This window comes from Pelophylax lessonae (genome assembly GCF_965119305.1).
Source record: "Pelophylax lessonae genome assembly, chromosome: 4".
NCBI classification, from domain to species: domain Eukaryota; kingdom Metazoa; phylum Chordata; class Amphibia; order Anura; family Ranidae; genus Pelophylax; species Pelophylax lessonae.
The window spans coordinates 506,167,221-506,193,773 of NC_138771.1; the positions used below are offsets into that span (position 1 = coordinate 506,167,221).

At 44.1% G+C, this 26,553-nt stretch overlaps 1 protein-coding gene across 1 annotated transcript in view; it reads left to right on the plus strand.

Annotated features, from left to right (window-relative positions):
• ITPR2 (inositol 1,4,5-trisphosphate receptor type 2) overlaps positions 1-26,553 on the plus strand; it is a 611,059-nt gene that overhangs the window by 434,100 nt on the left and 150,406 nt on the right. The window contains exons 41-45 of the mRNA XM_082252924.1: positions 1,192-1,451; positions 2,427-2,627; positions 9,871-9,981; positions 16,102-16,197; positions 18,225-18,344. Of these exons, the coding sequence (XP_082109050.1) occupies positions 1,192-1,451; positions 2,427-2,627; positions 9,871-9,981; positions 16,102-16,197; positions 18,225-18,344 (788 nt within the window). The remainder of the gene's footprint in view (positions 1-1,191; positions 1,452-2,426; positions 2,628-9,870; positions 9,982-16,101; positions 16,198-18,224; positions 18,345-26,553) is intronic.

A 26,553-nucleotide genomic window follows, 5' to 3' on the forward strand; every position in this document is an offset into this window, starting at 1 on the left:
ATTGAATGCTGGATATTTATTACTCTCTGGTGAGTGTTTTGACACATCCCACTGTCACAGTGGGCTTTTGAATCAAGAAAAGATTGTTAGTTCACGGCAGTTGGTTACACATAGGACTTTTTTCATTTATGTAAAGCGCTGCACCAAAGTTGTTTATCATATGGTCTATTGGAGGTTGTATATTCACCTTTGTGTGTGCTAGCTGCTACATTATTATCTTTTCAGCCATCTTGTTTGATTGAAGTAAAGAGTATTATGTCTTATTTTATTGCCTTCTTGTTTAATAACCTAATGTTCAGGGGTTGTAAATCTTTAAAATAAAAAAGTTCTTCAGAAGCATGATTCTCATTTTATCCAGAATCCTGCAGCTCTAATGGCTACTGACCCCTGATACCATGGTCAGTTTATGTGCCTCCGTCACCCCGCTGTCTCTCCTTGCTCCCCCCCTCCCCCTGCCTGCCAGCTAGTGACAGTGCCGATCTGCTACCTGACCCTCCCCTCCAGCTTCTATCATAACTGTGTGTTATTGCTACACCCCCCTGTGTTACAATAAATGATGTGCCCGGTGTATGTGTTTTTTAAAAAATATGCCTTATTTCATGGCTTCTTTCGGCGCTTACGTGACTGCCCGCCGCTCTCCTTCTCTCCTCCTGGCTGACGTCAGTGGGGGATTCTCAGCCCCTCCCGCTTTAGTTATCAGATCGGGAGAGGAGAGCGAGGAGTAGTCACGTGAGCTCCGAGTGGCGCTATGAAATGAGGCATACAGCGGCATATTTTTTAAAAAGCACATACACTGGGCACATCATGTAATACAGAATTGTAGCAACAACACACAGTGGCTTTACAACCACTTTAAGTTAAAACTGTAGTCAGCAGCAGAAGGGACATTTTTTATTGACTGTAAGTACCGCAACTTGTGCCGATTTTTTTTTTTTTTTAAGTTTTTAATAAACTTTAACAAAAAATGTTGTCTTTAGATATACTTTAAACCTGAACTGAAAGCATGACATTTTCATTTAACTATATTCCTCAAAAGTGACAAAGGATATACATCCACTTTATATAAAAACTTAGCTATTACCTTGTAAAATTAGTGGTGACCTCATCACTGAGCTGTACATAGCCTGTGCAGAGCTATGAGAGGAATCCAGCAGGCTCAACACATAATATATATATATTTTTTTTTTTCAGTAAGAGATCCTCAGCTTCATCTTAAAGATGGAATGAAGGGACAGTTGGCGGAGGCCTCCACAGCGACGTCCAAGGCATACTGCATGTACCGAAAAGCAATAGATCCAGATATGGATATTATGGGCTCTGGAGGAGATAACGGAGGAGGCGAAGAGAAGGCAGCAGAGGAATCGGTTACCATGAGCCCTGTCATAGAAATCATGCAGCCAATTCTGAGGTTCCTCCAGCTGCTTTGCGAGAACCACAACCTTGGCCTTCAGGTATGGAAGACACGATCCCTGTGCATACTTAAAGTGGATCTAGTACCACATTTTGTCTATCATGTTAGGAGCTTGCTTGCTCAGTAATATGGCAGTGTAACACTTCCAGGTATTTATTAGCTCCCATAGAGTTTACAGAGCTCCCCTGACTATGCCTGCTGTAGAAATTACTGACATTTCCACGTTTACTGTAATCAATACAAACCTTTACACAGTACAGTAAGAGACTTGCCGGGGCCTTTTGGAGTTTAGGATAGATGAAGACTTTCTTTCTACTACTGATCTGCTGGGCTGGTTTTTACATTGGGAATGCCTTAAAGTGTTACTAAGCCCAGGACCCTGCATTCACTATATCTGGTCTCCCACAGTTCACAAAGCACGGAAATGCAATTATTTTAGTAAATATAAACTGCTAAATACCTTTTCTCATCAGCAGTATATAGCAGCTTTGTGACTGCTGTCAGTGTCTGGTTAAAGCTTGTAAGATACGTTTTTATTCTCCTCTGACTGTCCTATGAGGCTGCAGGACTCTTGACCCTCTGTCTGGATTGGCCCTGTACTGATCACATGTACTCTCCCAAAAAAAAAAAAAAAACTCTCTAGCAATACACATCAAACTGAGCATGTGCAGAGTGCCTCCTAGGGCTCTGTTCTATCAGCAGATAGATTGGGGACTGTGGAAGAAGGGGAGGATCAAAGAAAGCAGGATCAAACAGCCTTTTACACAATGCAGAGGATTAATCTCCTAGGGTTCCACAGTGAGTATAACTTCTTTACTGCATAAATACACACATATTTTACTGTTGTGGGTTTAGTAACACTTTAAATACTGATAGTGTAATTGTGTCTATCTTTATAACTGTAGTCATATTAACAGCAGTGCTGCTATCCTGACATGGGGAATTATCATTCATTACATTAATGCGAGTAATTCTTAGATTACACCATCCAACATTCAGCTGTCTATTGTTTCAGAACTTTTTGAGGAACCAGAACAACAAGACCAACTACAACCTAGTGTGTGAGACGCTCCAGTTCTTGGATTGTATTTGCGGGAGCACAACAGGAGGTCTCGGTCTGCTCGGGCTCTACATCAATGAACGGAACGTGGCTCTGGTGAACCAAACGCTGGAGACCTTAACAGAATATTGCCAAGGGCCCTGTCATGAGAATCAGGTATATAGCATGCAAGACTGTGTGATCTAAAGCCAAAGTTTAATGTTTTTATTTTTCCTTCTTATGTTCCTACAATATCTCTTGTCATCAATGACGGGAGGAAACAGGAACCAGGAATGACATTTTTAAATACAGTTTTCTCTTTCGTTCATCAACGGACACAGAGCTGCATAAATCATTACTAGTGAGTTATATTTCCTCCTCCAGGAGTAGGACTAGGCAGAACAAAAAACAACTGGCAACATCCTCAACTGGTATATAACCCCCCCTCTCTGCTCTAGGTAATCAGTTTTAATCTGTCTAGTCAGGAGTAAGGACCTAGGCTCCCGGCTGGGATCTCTGGTCCTACCAACTTTCTCCTTCCTTACATCTTGTTTTTTCTCTCGGGAGATCTACAATCAACTGCCGGCTGGGCGACGGGCTTGATAATCTAGATTCAGTGGTCCCTCCAGCCCAGCCAGCGAGCGAGTGCAGACCGCAGCTACGCGCCAAGTCAGCCGCCACATAGCCTCACGGGCAGAGGCTGACCCGCGAGTTAAACATCTTGCAGGGTCGCATATGACTGGGGGGGGGGGGGTTGGACGTGGGTAACCTCAAGGGACGGTCCACCTCCACCCATCGTGGGTAACCTCAAGGGATGGGTTCCCTCCACCCATCCTTAGCCACTTGCCAACTGCTCACATTGACAGTACTGCGGCAAAGTGGTTCGTTAAGGTCTGGCGACGTAGACCTATGTCACCAGATTCTTCCCTCTCTCGGCGGCGCGCGCGCGCCCCGTCGGAGGCTCACTCCCGCTGTCAGTTAGGATTCCGATCTGTCCGCCACAATGTCGCAAAAAAAAAAAATCGCAGATTGCCGCCATTACTAGTAAAAAAAAAAAATAAACAATAAAAATGACAAATCTTTCCCGTAGTTAGTACACGCAATAACTTTTGCGCAAACCAATCAAAATACGCTTATAGTGATAGTTTTTTTTACCAAAAATATGTAGCAGAAAACAAATTGGCATAGAATGTTAAAAAATTTTGATTTATAATTTTTTTTTGGGAATGTTATATATCAGAATGTAAAAAATATTGTTTTTTTGTTTTTAAAATTGTCGCTCTTTTTTTCAAAAATTAAAAATCGCACAGGTGATCAAATACCATCAAAATAAATCTCTATTTGTGGGGAAAAAAGTACATACATTTAATTTGGGTACAGCGTCGCACGACCGCGCAATTGTCCGTTAAAGTAACGCAGTGCCGAATCACAAAATATAGCCTGGTCAGGAATGGGGTAAAATCTTCTGGTCTTAAAGCGGTTAAAAATATGCTCATTGAGAATTTTTTTGTCAAAGACATGTAGCTAAATACATTTTGGCCTAAATATATGACAAAAATGGAATATATTGGATATTTTTTAACTGTCAAAGTAGAAAATGTCAATTTTTTCGCAAAATTTTGGCTCTTTTTTTTATTATCGCAAAAAATGAAAAGCGCAGAGGTGATCAAATACCACCAAAATAAAGCTCTGTTTGTGGGAAAAAAGCACGTAAATTTTGTTTGGGTACAGCATTGCATGACCGCGCAATTGTCAGTTAAATTTGCACAGTGCCAAGTTGCAAAAAGTGGCCTGGACGTTAAGCAGGAAAATCCTCCGGGGCTAAAGTGGTTAAATCCCTCACTGAGCTGGGTTTCCCCCACTCTCTTACCCCACTGTCTGGACCTGGAGTCTGGTGGGGGTCCCAGGGCAGAGAATGCAGCAAAGACCCCTGGAGTCTCCCCCACTATCCCCACTCTGTAAGGTTCCTGGCATAGTGTGTGTCCTGCCCTGGAAGCCTGGAGGGGTCCCAGTGTAGGAGACCCCTAGGTGCATGCCCTGCTGTTTGCAGTGTGTGCATAGTGCAGGGGGTCCCAATGCAGAGACCAGTGCAGAGTGCACAGCAGAGTCTCTCCTAAACGTGTGTCCTACCTTTGGGGGGTCCTCCTCAAGAGCCATTTTCCCTTAGTCTAGCTGGTCTCCGGTTGGCGGCCATTTTTGTGTAGCCGAATGTTGTCACAGGGGCCATTTTTCTTTAGTCTAGCTGGTCTCCGGTTGGCAGCCATGTTTGGGTAACAGGTGATGTCACAGGGATGCTGGAGGACTGAGGCCTCATGGAGATGCCGAAGCTCCTCTTCCTCCTTAGTCTCCTGTTCCTGTGCCCAAAACAAGTGAACAGGGATAAAGTTCATGATTATGCTGGGTTCGAATTCTTGAAGCTCTTCCGGTCGGCAGAGTGAGTATTTGGGGGTCCCTGTTATCTCTCACAGCTGATAGGTACCCTGCGCCTTGGGGGGATCCTTTAGTGGTGCCAAAAAGATAATTTCTGTATTGCAAGGTCTTCCTTTCCTTATGGAACCTCAGGGTCACATCTCCCTCACTGACCCCCTCATGGAGGGGGCAGGTTTCTCGGAACCCCAGCTTCCCATGGTTGACGGTGGTCCTGCTTAGTGTCCCGGGTGGAAGCAGTGTGTGGGCAAAGGCCCAGGAGGAAGCGTTCTCCGCCTTCCACTGCTCAGGCTGTCTCATCTGATTCTGAGCCTGATGCCGCAGGAAGGGGGACCGTCCAGGGGGACCTAATATCACACCCCCTGATCCATCTAATAGTGAGGATAATTCCTCCATGGTCGCAGCAGTGAATGAAAAGCCGCTGGTGGACACACTTATTACTGTATTGCGTGAGACTTTAAAGATGGAGGATTCGGCTGATGTAGCCACGGACGTGGCTTTGTCGTTTGGTAAGGCACCTCGCCCTCCAAAAGTGTTTCCTTATGTGCCTTATTTTGACCGGTTTTCCTCTAAGGAATGGGAACAACCAAAATTACCCTCAGTGGTCCCCAAATATTTTGCTATACGTTACCCTTTTGAGGAGTCACTTTTTAAAAAAGTAGACTAGTCCACCAGTGGTGGACCATCCTGTTTCCTGGTTGAATAAAGCAACCATGATCCCAGTAGAGGAATCCCCATCCTTTAAGGATTCGGCTGACAGAAGGTGGAGGCTGTGGCACGCAGCATGTTTACTATGGCTGGTTCGGCATTGCAGCCAGTCTTTGCCTCAGCCCTGGTGCTTCAGATCCTAACTAAATGGGCCAAGTTTTTGTGTCAGGGCCTGGGGGGTGAGCAGGTCCCCGCTGCCTATGTTGATTTAGTGGACCAGTTGGCCCATGGGCTGCAGTTTATTTGTAATGCAGCTTTGGGTACAGCTCCTGTGCTGTTCAAACCTTCTGTTTCAGCAGTGGTGATTAGGCACGTGCTGTGGCTAAGAATTGGTCCGCAGATCAAGACTCTAAGAAAGCGCTCATTGATCTGCCCTTTCAAGGTGATCTCCTGTTTGGGGCTACCCTGTATGACATCATTAAGGGTATCACGGGGGGAAAGAGTACCATCCTTCCACAATCCAGGAAACGGAAGGAGCCTCGTCGCAGACGGGGGCCCTCCTTCTCAGTCCATAGAAAAATCTTTTGTGCTTCTGGGACGGAGAATAAGGGAAATGGATCTTTTAAATCTTCCCCAGGAGGTTCCAAGCAACCTTGGTCTGGTAAGCCTAGAGCTAGCTTTTCCGGACCCGCAGACAAGACCCCTTCAGCATGAAGGTCTGCCCTCACCCATTTTTGGGGTGGGGGGACATCTTTGCTGGTTTCTGGCTCCGTGAACTTTTTTGGTGAGCGCCAAGGACATCCGTGAAAGTTTTCTTTTGGGGGTACCCAGAAAGGGGGACAAAGCTTGTCCTTTTCAGGTTTTTTTAGGTCCTGAATCTCCTTGTGCGGATTTAATTCCTGCAAAAGTTCAGGTGATGTCTGAACTACCTAAGGTCCACCCTATCCCTGTCCAGGGAATTGATTTACCTAGGTCTGATTTTAATTCTGACCAGGTTGGTCCTTCCTCTGGACAAATTTCAGGAACCTATTCTCCCAATTTGCATACAGGTTCTGAGTCTGGCGGTATCCACCTTCAAGACAGTTCTGTTTGCACAGTCCTACATGCAGCTCCTTTAGCATGTTTGGCCCCACAAGAGGATACTGAAGTTTGTAGCATGATCACGGGGTCCTCTGACAGACACTGCAGGTGTCCAAGGGCCACCATAATGCCAGCATCATCCTCGGCTCAGGCTTCTTCCGCAGTTCCTGCGAGGAATCAAGAGCAAGGATCTTCCAGCCATCCTGCTTTACAGTCGCTGGTTTTAGTGGCTTAGCTATTGAAAGCCAGGTACTGAGGTATAGACGTTTGTCTGGATCAGTGATTCCTACTATGGTAAAGGCGAGTAAGTCTACTTCCAGCAAGATTTACCATTCTTGGTGGCTATTACCTCGGCCCGCAGGGTATCGAAGTTGGCAGCATAATCCTGTCAAAGTCCCTATTTAGTGGTCCATAGGGATAAAGTGGTTCTTCGTCCCTGTCCATCTTTCATGCCCAAAGTTGTCTCTGACTTCAATTTGAATAAGGACATTGTGTTGCCTTCCTTGTGTCCCAAGCTGGCTCAGCCCAAGGAATTTGTTTTGAATACCTTGGGTGTGGTTCGTGCGATTCGGGTGTATCTGGCAGCCACTGAATCCTTTCGGAGGACTCACTTTTTGTAGTTGCGGGCGGACCAAGAAAAGGGCTACCATCTCCAGATAGATCAAACAGACGATGATTCAGGCCTATTTCATTAAAGGTCAGGTTCCGCCTTTCCCTGTCAGCGCATTCTACTGGGGCGCTGAGTGCTTCTTGGGCCTTCCGCCATAAGGCTTTATTATCACAAGTTTGCAAGGCAGCTACTTGGTCATCTGTGCATACCTTTTCAAAATTCTATAAGGTAGATACTTTGGCATCTGCGGATGCTTCTTTTGGCTGCAAAGTTTTGCAGGCTGCTTTTTAAGAGGAGCTGTTTCGTTTTGAGGAGTGTTTTTATTTAAACTTTTATTTTTTTCAGACGGGGCCCCTGTGACCCGGTTAAGGCTCCTGTGTCCTGGGTAAGGGCTCTTTTGTTTAGCCTTGGGTTATTTTCCCTACCCCTCATTTTCCTTTTGGCACTACTTTTAGACGTTTCACTAGTTATGATTTATGGAGCGCTGTGTCCATTGATGAACAAAAGAGAAAATGGGATTTTTGTACTTACCGTAAAATCCATTTCTCTGAGTACATCGACTGAGATAGCACCCACCCCTCTATGAAGTTCTGATACCTCTAATAGTGCTTGCTACTAAACTGATTACCTAGAGTAGAGGGGGAGGGGGGTTATATACCAGCTGAGGATGGCCCATGGGCCTAGCCAGGTGTTTTTTGTTCTGCCTAGTCCTACTCCCGGAGGAGGCAATATAACCCAGTAGTTATGATTTATGGAGCGCTGTGTCCGTCAATGAACTCGTGGATTTTACAGTAAGTTCAAAAATCCCATTTTTACATTTTCATGACATAACTTATTTTAGACTCTGGGTCTCTGCACATTTCTGTGCAATGGAAGCAGATCATGGCTGGTGGAGGGCTCAGCAGGGTGCTGTACATAGCTTTCTGAAAAACAAAAAATTCACAGCACCCTGCCCCAGCACTCCTATTGAGAGACCTCAGCCAAGCAGTGGGCTGGCTACTGGGTAGGAATATGTAATTTGATGTGATCATCTGCCCTAGGTGATTGCCCACATGTGATGTTAAGCTTCCATGATTGAAAGATCTAAAATCCAATGAATGAAAGAGGCAGGCCAAGGACAGTCAGGATAGAGATAGATGATGCTGGATGTCCTTCAGCCTGGAAATGAGAGCCTGGAAGTGAGATGAACTCTGACTTGCTGCAGCTTCTAATGCACTCTCAGAGAGATTAGAGTAAGCAATTTCAATGCAGCAGAGGAATCTGTACAATTGTGCAAGACGAAAATTGAAGATTGCTTTAAAAAAGGCCTAGATCATTTCCTAGGTGTACATAATATAAATGGGTACTAACATTTTTTTTAGGTAAAGTTGATCCAGGGAATATCCAATTGCCTCTCCGGGGATCAGGAAGGAATTTTTTTCTCCTGCTGTAGCAAATTGGATCATGCTTTGCTGGGGTTTATTTTTGCCTTCCTCTGGATCAACAGCGGGTATAGGATTGTGTATATGGGATTGTATGGTTGGGTTTTCAATACTATTTTTTTTTTGGTTGAACCGGATGGACTTGTGTCTTTTTTTTAACCTGACTAACTATGTAACTATGAAAAAGGAACGTTGGAGTTCAGCTTTGAACCAATTGGAACGAGGATAAAACTTGACAGTTCTGCTCTTGAAGGAGCAGAGAACCAGAAGACCCTGTTGCATCATGAAAGCCGATTTTTTTTTCCAGGCTTATGTTATGATATGATTGTTATATGTGCTATGTTATGACTTGGTGAGGAGGAGGAGAAGACACATAAATTAACAATAATTCAATGTTCTGCACTTGCAAATGGCAGTTAGATGGCAGGGGATGCAGTGCAACGTTTACTTTTTTGCACCTTAACCTGCCTAGCGGTATCCCCGAGCGTGACTCGGGGTGGATTTTCCATGCTGTTATCGGTATCCCCGAGTCACGCTCGGGGTGGATGGGCAGAGCGCGCAGCGGTGTCTTACCTTCTCCTGGCGATCCAGCAATGATCTCCCATTGCTGTGATCGCCAGCCGTCTGAGTTTCCCGCCGCTCGTCCGTACTCCGTCGGTGTGATGACTTCCTAGTTCCATTCCCTGCAGCAGCAATGCTGCATGGGAGCGGAACTAGGGAGGGAAATTCAAACGTTGAACGTTGCACAAAACACAAACACACACATAACATTTATATTTATATATATATATATACACACACACATATATATATATATACACCTATATATATATATATAATATAACGCATGAATTATAATCTAATCAATAATTAAATTTTATTATATAATATAATATAATATATATATATATATATATATATATTAAATTATATAATAAAATTATATTATTGATTAGATTATAATTCATGCGTTTGTGTTTCACATCTGGGATGTCTACTAGAGTCTTGTTTTGGTCAGGTTTAAGTCAGTAATTACTAAGAATTGTAGGCCTATAATACATAACGCCAAATTTCCATGAAAAAAATTGTACCGCTTTTGGTACAGAATTCCTGACATAATCATACCGCCAGGGAGGTTAATTGGTGTAGTATCTTGTAAACAATTATGTGTTTGTTTTGGCTGTGAATCGTGTTTATTGCTAATCAAGGAAATGGAACGATTTGTGTTTTGCAGACATGTATAGCGACTCATGAGTCCAATGGGATTGACATCATAATTGCCTTAATTCTGAATGACATCAATCCACTAGGGAAGTACCGTATGGACCTAGTGCTGCAATTAAAGGTACCAAATATTATTATATTGTGTGCAGCTACATGGCACCGAGGTGTGGGGATAATCAGCTTAATAGCCAAGGGTATAACTATAGTCCTAGCAGAACATGCAACTGCTATGGAGTCCAGAAAGCACAGAAGGCCCAAATCTGTCTGGCTACACAAGAATTGGTGCAGGTAGCAATTTCATTTGACTGCTGCCTTTGGAAAAAATGGTTGCATGTATAGTTTAATTGCCTCTGTTTGCTGGGAAAGCAGTTAGTATTATCTTTGAGATGGAGAGTAGAGAGACGTATCTTCAACTTTTATTATTTCTTGGTAGAGAAGTCATAAAAAACCAAGTGAAACTGTGTTTGGAAGATACTGGGTAACTAGAAACGTTGGTTGGTGGAGGTAAACAAAAACCTTCCAATAGCTCTGCCGCACCACATAAGGAAACCTGACAGATTTTGAAAGGACATGGCATCTTAAAGTGGTTGTAAACCTGGAAAGTCAAATACAAACAGAACACTAAATCTAATAAACAAGGGCACAAACCATTTGTGCATAGTATGGCGGGTAGAACAACTGCCTGTTACCTGTAATCCTCCCGGCTGTACTAAATTTAAAAAAAACCTGACATGAAAAAGAAATGGTGGCACCACTCCCTTTCTCCTTTGACTGACAGCCTGTGTGATGAGACACATGCATGGACCTGTGTGAAGGGGGTGTGTGTGCGCCACGGTCTGTACCTTGCTGAGAGCTATGACTGAGATGGAGTTTTCTTTCACTTTCCTCTCTCCTTTCCTCAGAGAGAGACATCACAGGGACATTAGAGAGACAGAGGGACATCAGAGAGACATCAGCTAGACAAAGAGACATCAGAGAGATATCAGCTAGACAAAGAGACATCAGAGAGAAAGAGAGACAAGAGTGAGAGACTTCAGAGAGAGAGAGAGGGAGAGACTTCAGAGAGAGAGAGGGAGAGACTTCAGAGAGAGAGAGAGGGAGAGACTTCAGAGAGAGAGAGAGAGGGAGAGACTTCAGAGAGGGGGAGAGACTTCAGAGAGCGAGAGAGAGGGGGAGAGACTTCAGAGAGAGAGAGAGAGGGAGAGACTTCAGAGAGCGAGAGAGAGGGGGAGAGACTTCAGAGAGAGGGGGGGAGAGACTTCAGAGAGAGAGAGAGGGAGAGACTTCAGAGAGAGGGAGAGACTTCAGAGAGGGGGAGAGAGGGGGAGAGACTTCAGAGAGAGAGAGAGAGAGGGGGAGAGACTTTAGAGAGAGAGGGAGAGACTTCAGAGAGAGAGAGAGGGAGAGACTTCAGAGAGAGAGAGAGAGAGGGAGAGACTTCAGAGAGGGGGAGAGAGGGGGAGAGACTTCAGAGAGAGAGAGGGGGAGAGACTTTAGAGAGAGAGGGAGAGACTTCAGAGAGAGAGAGAGAGGGAGAGACTTCAGAGAGAGAGAGAGAGAGAGGGAGAGACTTACGAGAGAGAGAGAGGGAGAGAGACTTCAGAGAGAGAGAGGGAGAGACTTCAGAGAGAGAGAGAGACTTCAGAGAGAGAGAGAGGGAGAGACTTCAGAGAGAGAGAGAGAGGGAGAGACTTCAGAGAGAGAAGGAGAGACTTCAGAGAGAATAGAGAGGGAGAGACTTCAGAGAGAGAGAGAGAGAGGGAGAGACTTCAGAGAGAGAGAGAGAGAGAGAGGGAGAGACTTCAGAGAGAGAGGGAGAGACATCAGAGAGAGAGAGAGGGAGCGACATCAGAGAGAGAGAGGGAGAGACATCAGAGAGAGAGAGGGAGAGACATCAGAGAGAGAGAGGGAGAGACTTCAGAGAGAGAGAGACATCAGAGAGAGAGAGAAAGGCATGAGAGAGAGAGAGAAATGCATTAGAGAGAGAGAAAGGCATTAGAGAGAGAGAGAGAGAGAGAGAGAGAGAGAGAGAAAGGCATTAGAGAGAGAGAGAGAAAGGCATTAGAGAGAGAGAGAAAGGCATGAGAGAGAGAGAGAGAGAGGGGCATCAAAAAGAGAAATATCAGAGAGAGAGACAGACAGACCGATAGAGAGAGACAGACATCGGAGAGAGATCAGAGAGAGGGAGACAGAGAGAGAGAGAGAGAGAGTGACATCATAGAGAGAGATAGCAGAGAATACAGAGAGAAAGAGAGAGACATTGAAGTACATAGAGAGACTCTGGGATTAGTGTGATGTTAGGCCACCCAACATTGGTGCTTTGCCACACCCAAAGATCGACAGAGGGTTACAACCAAATAAAGATGACTTTTTGAGTGGTACACACAATGTGTATTCGGTATAATAACATTATCTACTAAACTGTCCAAAGAATGGTGCTTTGGGGTTTTGGGTTTACAACCACTTCAATACTTTGTTCCCTGGAGCTTGGACAAACCCCTCTTCTGTATCCTATCAATGAGTAGCTGTATAAGGATATATGAGATCGAAAGATCTTGGAGCCAAATGTGTTACATTAACATGTGCTGACAAGGAATATGCTGACAGGAGGACAGAGCAGAGAGGTGGCATTACTAGTCTGTTGCTGCTCCTTCACTGTTCAATTACAGGCTAGCAATGGAGTTGACCTAGTTTAGTTGCTTAACAGCAGCAGAGAAAAAGTGTTGTGGGGTAGAAATGTGCAAATCCTGGGACTGGGTGAACAGAAATATAAATCCTTTGGCAGGTCACACAGCTCCCATATATATATAAACTGTGTATTTAGCTGCGTGCCTGAAGTTCAGATTTAAATAAGTGCTTTATTTTTAGTCGTTTTTTAATTTGTTACCAAGGGGATAGGAGTTTAGAAATAATAGCAAATGTGTATATTTTTAGTAAAGTGGAACTAAAAGTACGCAATATACCATCCAAAAAATTTGATGTAATATAAAAATACAGATTTCTGTTTAGAAGCTTCTGGCAGAGCTACACAGTTGCTACTTTGTAGAAAAGTGTTTCCCTAATTACAAGTTAGGAAGGCCTTTCCACTTTAATGTATTAATCTACATTTATTAAAGTGCATTGAAAGTGGCGCAGAGAATAGGTAAAACCCCTGCCAGGTTTTTCCTTGTCGCAGAAAATGAGAGGAAATCTGTCCAAAGTGACATGAGCCTCCATGACTGCAAAAACTGAAATCCAGTAAATGTAAGGGGCCGGCCAAGGACAGTATGGCTGGGATGGAAAGGGCTAAGCGATGCTGGACATCTTCCAGCCAGAAAATGAGGCAGGCTCTGTCCAATTTGCTGCAGCTTCCAGTGAACATTGTGAGAAGCTCACAGTGTGCAGTGAAATCAGAGTTAGCAATTTCAGTACAGGAAAGGAGCCTGTACAATTTTTGCAGGTCTGCAAATATGACTGGAGTTCAGATTTTAAAATTTGTATTCTCCAATCGAGAGTGAATGAGTGAATCCCCCCAGTGGAGACACTGACAGCAATAAAAAGCTGACAGTGATTCTAATCCATCACCATCCACATCTAGATAAGGTTTTTCTTGCAGAGCTTCACTTTAACATTTGTGTCATGTGGGTTCATCACTACTTAAAGTGATACTAAACACTGTGGGGTTGATTTACTAAAGCTGGAGAGTGCAATCTCTGGTGCAGCTGTGCATGGTAGCCAATCAGCTTGCAGGTTTTAGGCCCCTTTCACACATGCTGTCCGTTTGTCCGTTTTTCATCCATCTGTTGACGGATGAAAAACGGAAATCAATGTATCTCTATGTAAAAACGGATGACAACGGATGATCATCAGTTAACATCCGTTTTCATCCGCTTCCGTCAATGTCCGTTTTTTTGAAGGATGAATACCCTATTTTTGATCCATCAAAAAAACGGATCGGACGAAAAACGGATGACAACGGATGAAAAACGGATGATAACTGATAAAAAACAGATAACAACTGACGAAAAACGGATGAAAAACGGATAACAACTGACGAAAAACGGATGAAAAACGGATAACAACTGACGAAAAACGGATAACAACTGATGAAAAACGGATGAAAAAACGGATGAAAAATGGATGAAAAACTGATACATTTTGACGTGACTGAACTGATGAACTGAACGGACCGTATGTGTGAAAGGGGCCTTAGGCCCCTTTCACACAGGCGGACCGTTCAGATCCGCCTGTCCCTTTTTTTGGCGGATCTGAGCGGTCCCCCCATGCATTCCTATGGGGCATCAGATGGCAGCGGAGACATGTCCGCTGACATCCGACCCGATCCGTCAAATCTGGACGGATGGAAACCCTATTTTCCATCCGTCCAGCGGATCGGATCGGATGAGAACGGACCGACGGCCCGTTCCCATCCGATTTCCCCCATGGAGATGCATGGGGAACTGACAGCTGTGTCTCCGCACACAGCGTGGAGACACAGCGGTCACCTGCCTGCTCAGCGGGGGATCAGCGGCTCAATCCCCCGCTGAGAAAAGCGGAGTCCGTTTGACGGACTTAGTGTGTGAAAGGAGCCTTATTGTCAAAGCTTAAGTGAACAAACTGAAGTTAGTAGCTGATTGGCTACCATGCGCATCTGCACCAGATTTTGCAAGCTCCAGTTTTTGTAAATTAACCAGTGTTTCATTTACATTTTCCCTTCTATTTCTGTATGTGGTTGATGACTCTGTAATAAGGTATATAAAAAAATCATCTAAGTACCTTTTTCCTAATCGATATACAGCTGTCACATGACCCAGATCTTTCCCAGCATGTCTGCAGGGAAACATAAGCAAGAGGAGGCTCTAATCCTCTGCCGCTGGTCACATGTTCACAATAAAAAAAATAAACAGCCTTTTTGGATGGCAGAGTAAAAATAATTAACCTCTTGCCGACTGCTCACCGCGGATATACTGTGCACGTGGTCTCGGCGGTGCGCGTGCGCTGCCGGAGCCACGCTCCCCCTGTGTTTAGACACAGCGGGAGGCGGGCCGCGGGAGGAGCGGTGGCGATTGCCGCCGGCTTCCCGCAATCGTCAGAGAAACTGACAGAAGACCCGCCTGCTTATGTAAACAAAGCAGGCGAGTCTTCTGTCACACAGGCAGGGAGAGATCAGGAGTTTCAGCTAAGCTGGAACCCCAATCTCTCTGTGCCTGTCACAGAGCCCTTCTTCCACACAGTGAGTAAGCACCAACAGGCATACATTAACCTCTTTGATCACCCCCATTGTTAACCCCTTCCCTGCCAGTGTCATTTATACAGTAACAGTGCATATTATTTAGCACTGATTACTGTATTAATTTCACTGGTCCCCAAAAAGTGTCAAAAATGTCAGTTGGGGGTCCGATCTGACCACCGCAATGTCGCAGTCCCACTAAAAAAAAAACGCTGATCGCCGCCATTACTAATAATAAAAAAAAGAAAAACCTATCCCGTAGTTTGTAAATGCTATAACTTTTGCGCAAACCAATTAAAATACGCTTTTTGGGATTTTTTTTTACCAAAAATATGTAGCAGAATATCAATTGGCCTAAACTGATAAAAAAAAATTGATTTTTAATTTTTTTTATTGGGAATGTTTTATAGGAGAAAGTAAAAAATATGGCGTTTTTTTTTTTTTTTTAAATTGTCGCTCTTTTTTTGTTTATAGCGCAAAATCTAAAACCGCAGGAGGTGATCAAATATCACCAAAAGAAAGCTCTATTTGTGGGAAAAAAAAGACATCAATTGTATTTGGGTACAGCGTCGCACGGCCGTGCAATTTTTTGTTAAAGTAACGCAGTGCCAAATCGCAAAAAATGGCCTGGTCATTAAGGGGGTAAAACCTTCTGGAGCTGAAGTGATTAATATCAATAAACTGTTTTAAATTGTCATGCAAATGTATATTTGAAATAAATCCTTAATTCGTTTGTAGGGAAAATAAACGGTGTGGGTGGATTTCTGCCAGTCACAGGCTGTGTCACGCTCCTCCAGCCTGTGTCTTAGAATAAGATGGAGGTGAAGCCTCAAATAATCTACATGTAATATCCCGCTCCATTGTGTTAGGCTGGTTTGTGTGCATGGAAGAGGAGGGAGGGAGTTGGCTGTTATTCAGAAAACAAATCCCATAGGGACTGAGTATCAACAGCATGTAATACACCATTTATTGATCGTTTTCTTATGATGCAGGTTTAGTGAAACTTTTTAATTTTCACTCTACTGCTTCCAGAACAATGCCTCCAAACTGCTTCTGGCCATCATGGAGAGCCGCCATGACAGCGAGAACGCGGAGAGGATCCTGTTTAACATGAGACCAGGAGAACTGGTAAGGATTATTGGTCATGTAATTTTGGGCCTCCTTATAAATGTTGAAATGTATAATTCATCTTTCTTAATATTTTAAAATTAACAGTTTAGACTTTTTTACCTAAAGTGTCTGTGGTAAAAATATTTTTATTTTTTTTCTTAATGTTGTTTATAATATACACTAATGCCTGAATATGGACAATCTACTGTACATAAACAGACTTTCTGCTTGGTTATTGGCTCTGCCTCCTTCACCTTTTAATTAGTTACTGAGGCTGCCCATCAAATCGATTGGCCAATTATGAGGCATAGCCAAGTGTTGCCTTCTAGAAGAAAGTCTATATTTACATATTAATGCCCCCTGATTTTTGAGACTCCCAGGCTGCTCTGGAAATGAACTGAAAGCATGTGGAGGAACCTTGAGGGTGCATGTGCCACTTAACAAAAATACAGGGCCACTTCAAAGGCAACATTACCCTTTGGTTTTGGTACCTTTGTTGTCCTTTAATAAATACACCCACAACCCTAAGTGCAGGCAGCCAAGCATAATACATGTCCCCATTCCAGTGATCTTTTCATTCAAACATGGCCCAACTCCTGCTTATTCTGCGCATGTGCACTGCGGTCCTTCCCACCCATTTGTCTAAGATCGAGTTTAGTATTGGTTCTTATCAATGTCCAGTAGTGGTTCTCCACCATCATTCTGGCCTTATGGCTAAAGTAGCTAGTTGTATAGTATTCCTGCAGGTATGATGAGGGTCCTGAAGGATCATCCTGTGGGAACAGAAACCGGCCCACTGGGTGAGTTGGGGGATTCCAAGGGGCCCAGTGCCTCTTAATTTGAACAGTGCTGCCTTGCTTGGCTAAGGGCTGGGAAGGCAGAGGGCCCATGGTTTCATTGGGAGTTGTATCTCGGGTCTGCCAGAGTAGCACTAGGGGTTTGGGACCCCACTGTGTGAATCCACACTAGGCCACAACACCTATGCTTATTCTGCACTATGCCTCATTGGTTAGACTTTTTGGCTGAGACTGGCGTAATTTAGATTACCAGGCCCCAAGCCCTAGCCAGTCGCACTAGGCTGATCGAGGAAAAATAAAAAAAAACAAACGGATTCCCTATCGACACAAGCAAGATAGATAAATCCTCACCTTTGGGCTATTGTATTCTGACAGCGTGGGCTCCTCAGAATACACTCGCCAGTGATGTAGCTGATTGACTCCATTTGCTGATCAGTTGGAACAGCCATTGATGGATAAAAATTTGGCTGGTCCCTGCTGATCTAGCTGAATTTAGATATACATATGGCCAGCTTTAGGGACCGCTGGAGGCCACCATAAGTTTGAATACCCAAAAGAATGAATGGGGCCATGGCAGAAAGATCTCTGGATTAAAAAAGGTGAGTATTGGAATAAAGGATTTGGGGAATTTGTTGAGGGGGTGAGGGCATTTATTGTCCTCATTTGGACAATGAAGTCTCTTTATTTATTATATATTTCTAGTTCAATACCTGTTTTAGGAATAAGTTATAGCATTCACATGACCACTCCAGTCTCACTCTTCCCCTTTCTGTTTTATGGCAATATGCAGGTAGCAGCTCATGTAGGGACTAAATTCCTTAAAAGTCTGTGTGGTTTGAACTGTCGTGAACATGGCTACTGTGCTGTTTCAGCCAATAGCATAAACCACTGGTGGTGGCTGGATCATTGTCACCCATGTTGTGTTGTAGGGGGGCAATAAAACACCACCTGGCCACAACAGGAAGTGGCTGCTGAGGTTCAGTGTTGCACAGCTGGAAGTTCCCACAAAGCTATTCCCATAGAAGAGCACACAAAGCTGCCCTGCATGCTGGATATAGAACTGTAGTGTACAAGAAAAGAGAAAAGTAGTGTCAGGACCCCCTCTGCGGCAAAAATAATAAAAAAAAATCCAAACTGGAGTTCTACTTAAAGAACAGTAATTTTGTCCATCTATAAAGAGGCCCCAAATATATGTGCAGATTTTGATAGGTAGCCCAATAATCTGCCATTCTTCATCTTGTTATACAGGTGGATGTAATTAAAGCAGCCTATAACCAGGCACTGGAGGGCGACCAAGACGACCACGGCCAGGATGAACAAGTGTCCCCAAGGTGTGTTGGACACAACATTTACATCTTGGCTCACCAGGTATGCACACTGTTTCATTAAACCATTGCTCCAGCTTTGAAAAGATTAAGGAATATTTCCATAAATCACTAACTGACAACAAAACACTAATCCTGTCTATATTTACATCTTTTTATGAAAATTATTTCAATGTGTGTAAAGCCACGACTAACTGTCTTGCTCATCTGAAAGCATTAAAAATAAGGGAGCCCTATGTACCTTTTTCTTCTGCTCATTATGTTGTGGCTTAGAAGGTCTAAACAGGGTATGGAACATAAAGTAGAAGGAGTTTTCTTTGCTATCCTTCATGTTCCAGTTGTGGCAATGCAAAGGTAGGCAAAGACACAGCCCGCCTCCTACTGACAGCCAGTCATCTTGAAGCATTTTTTAATGCTGTCAGGGACAGTCAGGCTAGAGAGGAAAAAGCTGGATGATGCTAGATGTCTTCCAGTAAGGGATGGAGGTGGCCTGTATCTGACTTGCTGAAGCTTCTAATGCACATTATGCGAAGCTAGCAGTGTGCAGTGAAATCAGATTAAGCAATTTCAGTACAGGAAAGGAGCTTGTACAACTGTGCAAGACTGAAGGGAATGGTGCAGCTCAGCTTTAACCACTTAAGCCCCGGAAGATTTTACCCCCTTCCTGACCAGGGGGCGGATAATTGCGCGGTCGTGCGACGCTGTATCTAAACGAATTTGGCGTCCTTTTTTTCCCACAAACAGAGCTTTCTTTTGGTGGTATTTGATCACCTGTGCGATTTTTTGATCATGCGCTATAAACAAAAAAAGAGCGTAAATTTTGCAAAAATAGCAATATTTTTCACATTTTCTTATATGAAATTCCCCCCAAAAAAATGTAAAAATCAAAATTTTTTAACATTTTCGGCCAATTTGTTTGATGCTACCTATGTTTGGTAAAAAAAAATCGCAAAAAGCGTATTTTGATTGGTTTGCGCAAAAGTTATTGCGTTTACTAACAAAGGGAAAGATTTTTGTCATTTTTGTTGTTTTTTATTTGACGCATAATGGCGGCGATCTGTGATTTTTTTTTTGCGGTACTGCGACATTGCGGCGGACAGATTGGACCCTTGACTGACATTTTTGACACTTTTTGGGTTACCAGTGACATTTCTACAGTAATCAGTGCTATACATATGCACTGTTACTGTAAAAATACACTGGCAGTGAAGGGGTTAACTTTTTTGAGAGGGAGGGGCTATGTGTGTCCCTAGGGGCGTGATCCTAACTGTGATTGGCTGTGGCTTGAGATTTATGAACAGTGATCAATGGTTCTACATAGTAGAACCGTATGATCATCATTCATACACCGGGGAGAATGACAGGCGGCTTGTTTACACAAGCCGTCTGACTTTCTCCCTCTCCCCCGCCGATCGCAGAGTGACCGGCGGACATCGGGTCCGCCGGTCACACGCGCGGGGGGGTCCCTGACCACGCGGGAGCGGGAGCGCGCCTCCGGCGGCGCGCGCTCGCTCCCTAGACCCTCACAGGCTAGCGACGTAGCCCTACGTCCCTTTGCCTGTGAGAGGCTGACCGCCGACGTAGATAGTCGTGCGGCGGTCGGCAAGTGGTTAAAGGATAAGTTCACTTTAAAAAATAAATGTACACTTTGTTTGCAGGTAAAAAAATGTGCATTGATTTTTTTTCTGTTTTTGGAACCTGTAAAGCATTGTACCAGTGATCAGCAGATCGCTGGTGCCATGCAGGTCTCCTGCAGACCTGTGAGTGTATCAGTGTGCCCGTACATCCCGTACTGGCAAGCAGATACACTGACAGGTAGAATAAATTAATTACAAGTCAACACTCGCAAAGGATGTTGGTACTTGTTATTCATTCACAGAACTCTGAGAATCAATGACACGGCTGTGTGGGCAGCGGCTGCAGCATTGGGAACATGTTACATGTTCCACCCTAAAAACGGTTGGAATATGTAACATGTTTCCAAAGGTGAACTTATCCATTAAGGCTAGATTTTTTTCTATACTAGGCAAAGTATAAAATATTCCTAGTAAATATTTTGAGTATCAGTGTATATATTTTGAGATTTAATTTCATTGTTTGCCCTATAGTCATTTCTTTTGCCGTTTACATTTTTACATACGTGCTCTTCCATATTTTCGTCATTGTATTAAATATAGAGATGCATAGAATAGCCACTAGAGGGTACTATGTATTTCACTGCAATGGCTCAACAACCACTCAGATTAATTATCAGTCACGACCTATAGATTTGTGTTGGGGAAAGAAGCAGTAAAGCAGAAAGTTTATGTAGCACTGTAAAGCAGGAAAGCAGAGACTGCATTTGTCATGAATAGATGTGGCTGCTGCAGATAGATATAGATGTAGCACCCTCCTAGGTAGGTGCTAGGTAAAAGCATCTTATGCTCCTTCTGCTTATCAGGGGAGCCTGATCTATTAGGTTGCCTGTTGCATGTTTCCAGGTGTGATTCACTGGGTCTGAGGGAGTGTCCCCACTGTATCCAATAAGGGAGCGTGTTGGACAGTGGAGGAAACCCAGCCAGTGACACATTGGCTTTTGAGGGAGTCTCAGTGGGTGGGAACTCTTGCACTACATCCTGAGATGTCTCATAAAAGCCAGGGGGACATGTGCCAGAGCGTCTTTGGCGGGAAGCAGAGTCCCAGGAGGAGGCAGGCGGCTGTTTCTCCTCCTGTAGTGTGTGAGGTAAGTGGTCTTAGGCAGTCGGCCTAGTGAACCAGGAGTGGAGCTGAGCTGCAGAGGATCCAGTGTCCGTGAGTACCAGGTGACTTGCCAAAGGGTCTGCCCAGGAAGGGGGACCACTCCAGTAAAGTCAGAGGATCAAGGGGTCAGCTCGTACAGAGTGTCAGATTAAAGGGGGTGCCGTATAGAACCCTGAAGAGTAGGAACAAGGGGGGTGCCAAGTAGGACCCTGAAAAGTGATTAACATACAGTTCATTTAATTCTTCTTCACTTAGTGGCAAGGTGAAGCAGTGGCCTTGCCGCACTCAGCTTTATTCAGAAGTCCCAGCAATTGTGCATAGTTATTCAGTTGGAGTATCCCACTCATCCCTTCTCCTATCCCAGTTCGCCAATAAAATAACAAAAACCCACACCCCTGGACATTTTTCTGACTGAGCCAAGCACTTAGAATATGCTATATTGTCAAAGTTGTTGCTATGGGTAACCCAGGGGATTCCATAACCAGCAGCTCCCATGGGAGTAGTGCTACATAGAAAACTGTACATAGAAGTAAGGTTGTTAAAACTAATAACATAGCACAAGATTACTTTAAAGCTGCTGATAGCTCTCAAGGGTGCTGTTTTCAATGTAGTCATTTTAGAGTGCAACAAGATATGTATATAACATCTGGTTAAAAAATTAAGCAAAATAAGCCTGTGTTGAAAATACTACATACTTCCCCTTTAAAAAAAAAAAGGCAACAAGTGGAGAAAATAATGACAGAGCAATGAACGAAAAAAATGGATGAAACCACGGATGTTTGTGGTGAGGAAATCAGCCCACATACACGTGTTGCATAGACCGGAGCCACACCAATGCTAGCCGCCTCCACCACGTCCTGTATCAGCCAGGCCAAGCGCGGTTCCTCTTTTCCAGATGGAACTTGTCTCGTATCAGTTATTTTATCGGCAGGATTCAGTTTCAGGTCCTCTTTGTTCTATTTCTATCTGTGGTGCAGACACTGTATTATTGGCACAGTCGCATTTCAAAGTTTTGTGTGCCTTCCCAACCCCCCCCTCCCCCTCCGCCCCCCCAGGGGAAGTTGGTGGGGAGGGTGGTGATGTGAGGGGGGGGGGGGGGGATTGAGAAAGCTGCGTTTATGCACAGCTCTCTCCTCTGGTGCCCCACCTGCTGCTCTCTTTACCAGAAACGGGCAGAATTTCTTGTAATTGGCTGACCCGCAGGGTGCAGGAGACATAAATATATCGCAGAGGTCCTGGAGTGTGATTAATCAGGGCCTGGTACACACAGAGTTGGACCACATCCCTCTGTGAAGTACAGAGCTGCCTTTTTAAAGCAAACCTATGGCACTGAAAACAGCTATAAACTCACAAATGCAGCACAAACCTGTCAGCACATATTTTGTATCTATTAGTTCCGCGTCCTGGAGAACCCCGTATTGCATCTACTTTGTGTTAATGGGAAATAGGTAGGTTGCCTGCCCCTTTCTGCACCCCTGCAGTCCCCACAGCCTGTTCTCAGCCCCGTGTGCTGAACTTTTGGCTGTGCCTGGTGCCCCCAGAAAGACACTGGGCTTTATGGCTATGTGACCAATTACTACTTAGGAATTTATGTCTATTTAGCCAAAAGGGCATTTGTGAGGTCAGGCACTGACGCTTGATGAAAAGAGCTGGCATGCAATTGGCCTTTCAATTCATCTCAAAGATGTTCAGTAGGGTTAAGGTCAGAGTTCTGTACAGACCACTTGACTTTCTCCACACCAAACTGGTCAAACGATGTATTGGAAAAGGCTTTGTGCACAGAGGCCCAGTCATGCTGGGAAAAAAAAAAAAAAAAGACCCAGGCATAAATCTGCAATAGCAACTGGATATGGAGGCCTGTATGGACGTCTTTCAAATAGAAGCACCAACTGTTAACCCAGTAAAAAACACAAAGAAAAGCGCGCTAAGTGCAGACAATATTTATTGTAGTGTATAAAAAACAACTGCAGCAACTCACAAGAAGTCACGATAAAAGAGCTGTGATTTTAATGGATAAGCAACGCTCCTCTGGGTGGTACCATCCATCCACACATAGGACAAGACAAAGACCAGCCGTCCGTCACAGGAGGGAGGATGCCGGCTGTCTCCCATGATCATCGAAGTCCCGAATGATGCTTGTGATGTGGAGGTGAAGGAGGAGATGCAGCAACGTCACCAGGAAGCTGAAGGCGCACGCCGCGTTTCTGAGCATGCGCCAAGTCCCGATCGGACATGCGCGCTCTTTCATCAGGTGCTTGTGTTTTTAACTGTTAACCCAGTGGACAGCGATGTTTTACTACTAGGATGGAGATGAGCAGTACTATAACATAACTGAAATCAGCTCCTATCTGACTTATTGATTTATTACAGGGATTTATATAGCGCCAACAATTTATTTAGTTATATATATATATATATTGTTCATTCACATCAGTCCCTGCTCTCAGGTAGCTTACAATCTAAGGTCCCTAACTGATTCATACATATACACACTATGGTCAATTTTTACCAGTATGTCTTTGGCGTGTGGGAGAAAACCCTAGTAGGCCCAGGGAAAACATGTAAAATCCAAGCAGATAAGGCCATGGTTGGGATTCAAACCAATGACCCCAGTGCTGCTAGGTGGACGTGTTAGCTACTTAGCCACTGTGGGAGTAATAGCAACTGGCGGGGGATTTATCTGGATGATGGCAGGTGATCTCAACAAGTAGAGGTTGGGGCCTTCCTGTAGACTATATGGCCCAAAGTTCGTAGACACCTGACCCTCACATCTAGAGCTTGTTGACCATCTTATTCTAAAGCTTTGAACAATTAGATGAGGTTAGTCTCTCCTTTAGGCTCTGACATCCTCTGCTCTTCTTTCTGAGCATGCTTTCCACAATATTTTGTGTCTATAGGGATTTGTGCCCATTCAGCCAAATTAACATTTGTAAGATCAGGTACTGATGTTGGATGAGAATACCTGGCTCACAATCTATATTCCAGTTCATCTATATTCCAGTTGATCTCAAAGATGTTTAATATAGTGCAGGTTACTCAAATTCCTCCACACCGAACTGGTCAGACCATGTCTTTTTTGAGCTGGCTTTGTGTACAGGGGCTGAAACAGAAAAGAGGCTTCCCAAAGCTGTTATCACAATCTTGGAAGAGGACAATATTCAATTATTTGCAAGGGTGTCCACATACTTTTGATCATATAGCACAGTGTTCTCCAAAATCCAGCCCTTTGCTTGACTTTGGTCTTTGGCGCACTGCTTCTTCTACTGACACCAATAATGGGGCACTATTCCTTTCACTGACACCAATGATGGGACACTATTCCTTTCACTGATACCAATGATGGGACACTATTCCTTTCACTGACACCAATAATGGGGCACTATTCCTTTCACTGACACCAATGATGGGACACTATTCCTTTCACTGACACCAATGATGGGACACTATTCCTTTCACTGATACCAATGATGGGACACTATTCCTTTCACTGACACCAATGATGGGACACTATTCCTTTCACTGACACCAATGATGGGGCACTATTTCTCCCACTGATACCAGTGATGGGGCACTATTTCTCCCACTGATACCAGTGATGGGGCACTAGTCTTCATATTGACACTCTTAATGGGGCACTATTCTTTCCACTGATATAATTTTCTACTCCCACTGGCCACTGTCCGGCCGGCAAACTGGCCCTTTTTTAGAACGTTTGGAGACTTCTAATTAAAATGCTGCTTGTTATTGCCAACAAACAGCTAGAAAGCTGTTATCTCATGCCTGTAGCAATTTTTAAGGAACTCCTAGGTATCCAAAGCAGGTGGAATGGCATGAACAACCTGACTAATTTCAGTCGCTTGGCTCACAAGTGCAAAGTACATCATACAAGACAAACTTCCTGCAAATTTCTATATAAGGGTTGGTACATGACTAACCATGTAAATCAGTGGTTCTTAACCTGGGTTCAATCGAACCCCAGGGGTTCGGTGAGTGAGTCTCGCGGGTTCGGCGGAGGTCATTTCTGAACAGGTCTCTGAAAGACAACAGTAGAAGTCACAATGATTGCAGTAAATATTCATTATTATGTTTTTGTGTGAAAATCATGTTTTAATGGTTTTGTTCTATGTTCTTAATGGTTTTGTTCATTTTGTACACCTATGTATAAATATATACCTATGTTTTGAATTTGGAAAAAATCATATTTTATTTTTCCAATTAAGAAGGGTTTGGTGAATGCGCATATGAAACTGGTGGGGTTCAGTACCTCCAACAAGGTTAAGAACCACTGATGTAAATCCAATAGTAGGGAAAGCCAGCACACCAATGTAAGGAGTTTACTAGCGCCCCATATGAGAAAATAAAGCACATATGTTTCAAGGGTGTGATGGTCTTATTTATGAAGCTGGACTCTGCTTGACACCTTGATAAAAAGGGCCACTGTGCTCTCAAAACAGTTTTTTATTCTGAAATGGGACTATAGTAAAAGGTTTATTCGGATCTTAACTTGGTGTGCTGCCTTTCTCTATGCATTGACCCACAAACATGACAACCCAGTTCAGATGAGAACAATGTTCTAATAGAGGCCAGTTAAATAAAATCACATCTACTTACACACGGTCCGACCAGCTCCCTTCCTTTACCTATCCACAGCTTACCAATTATTATCCCTGATCTTAATATTACTTCCTGGTCCCTTAAGGGTATCTCAGATGTAGAGTACCTTATGGTAGGCCCTGCAGTTAAGTTGTTCCGTTCTCTACAGCTTGAATTTAACCTCCCAGCTCAGGACCATTACAAATATATGCAGATCCACCACTTCCTCCAAAAGACATCCAACACCACTCTTACCCTCCCATGGCATATTGCTCAATTCTTCACAGCACGGGTCCCTAAACCGAAAGGCACCACTTTATTTTACAATGCTTTCCAGGATAAAACCACCTGTGTTAAAACCACTCCATACCTACAATGGGAAAGAGACTTTGGTGTACAATTCCACACCTTGGCAAAGAGCACTGACTACAACTTACGCGGCCACCAAATGTGCCGGTTTGTGGGAGCTGACCCACAAGCTTAACTTGCGGTGGTATCTCACTCCTGAACGCATAGCAACGTTTTCGCCACGTTCGTCTCCACTATGCTGGAGGGGATGCGGTGAACCTGGCTCCCTCTTCCATATGCTATGGAGGTGTCCACGACTGTCGAAATACTGGAGGGATGTCTCAAGCCTCATGACCAGCGTCATGGGATTCCCATTCCAATTGACCCCTCCACTGGCACTTTGCTCCCTTGGCATAGAAAGGATACCCAGACACCTCAGAATAGTGTTCACCCACATTTTGCTAGCATCATGTTTGGTTCTCCTTAGACATTGGAAACGACTTGACCCCCCTGGCATTGCAGAGACCATCCAAACTATCCAAACCCACGCTAGGTACGAACTAATGTTTGCTTCATTTGTTAATAAATATCAGACTGCCTCCCTGATTTGGGAACCCTGGACCACTAAATAC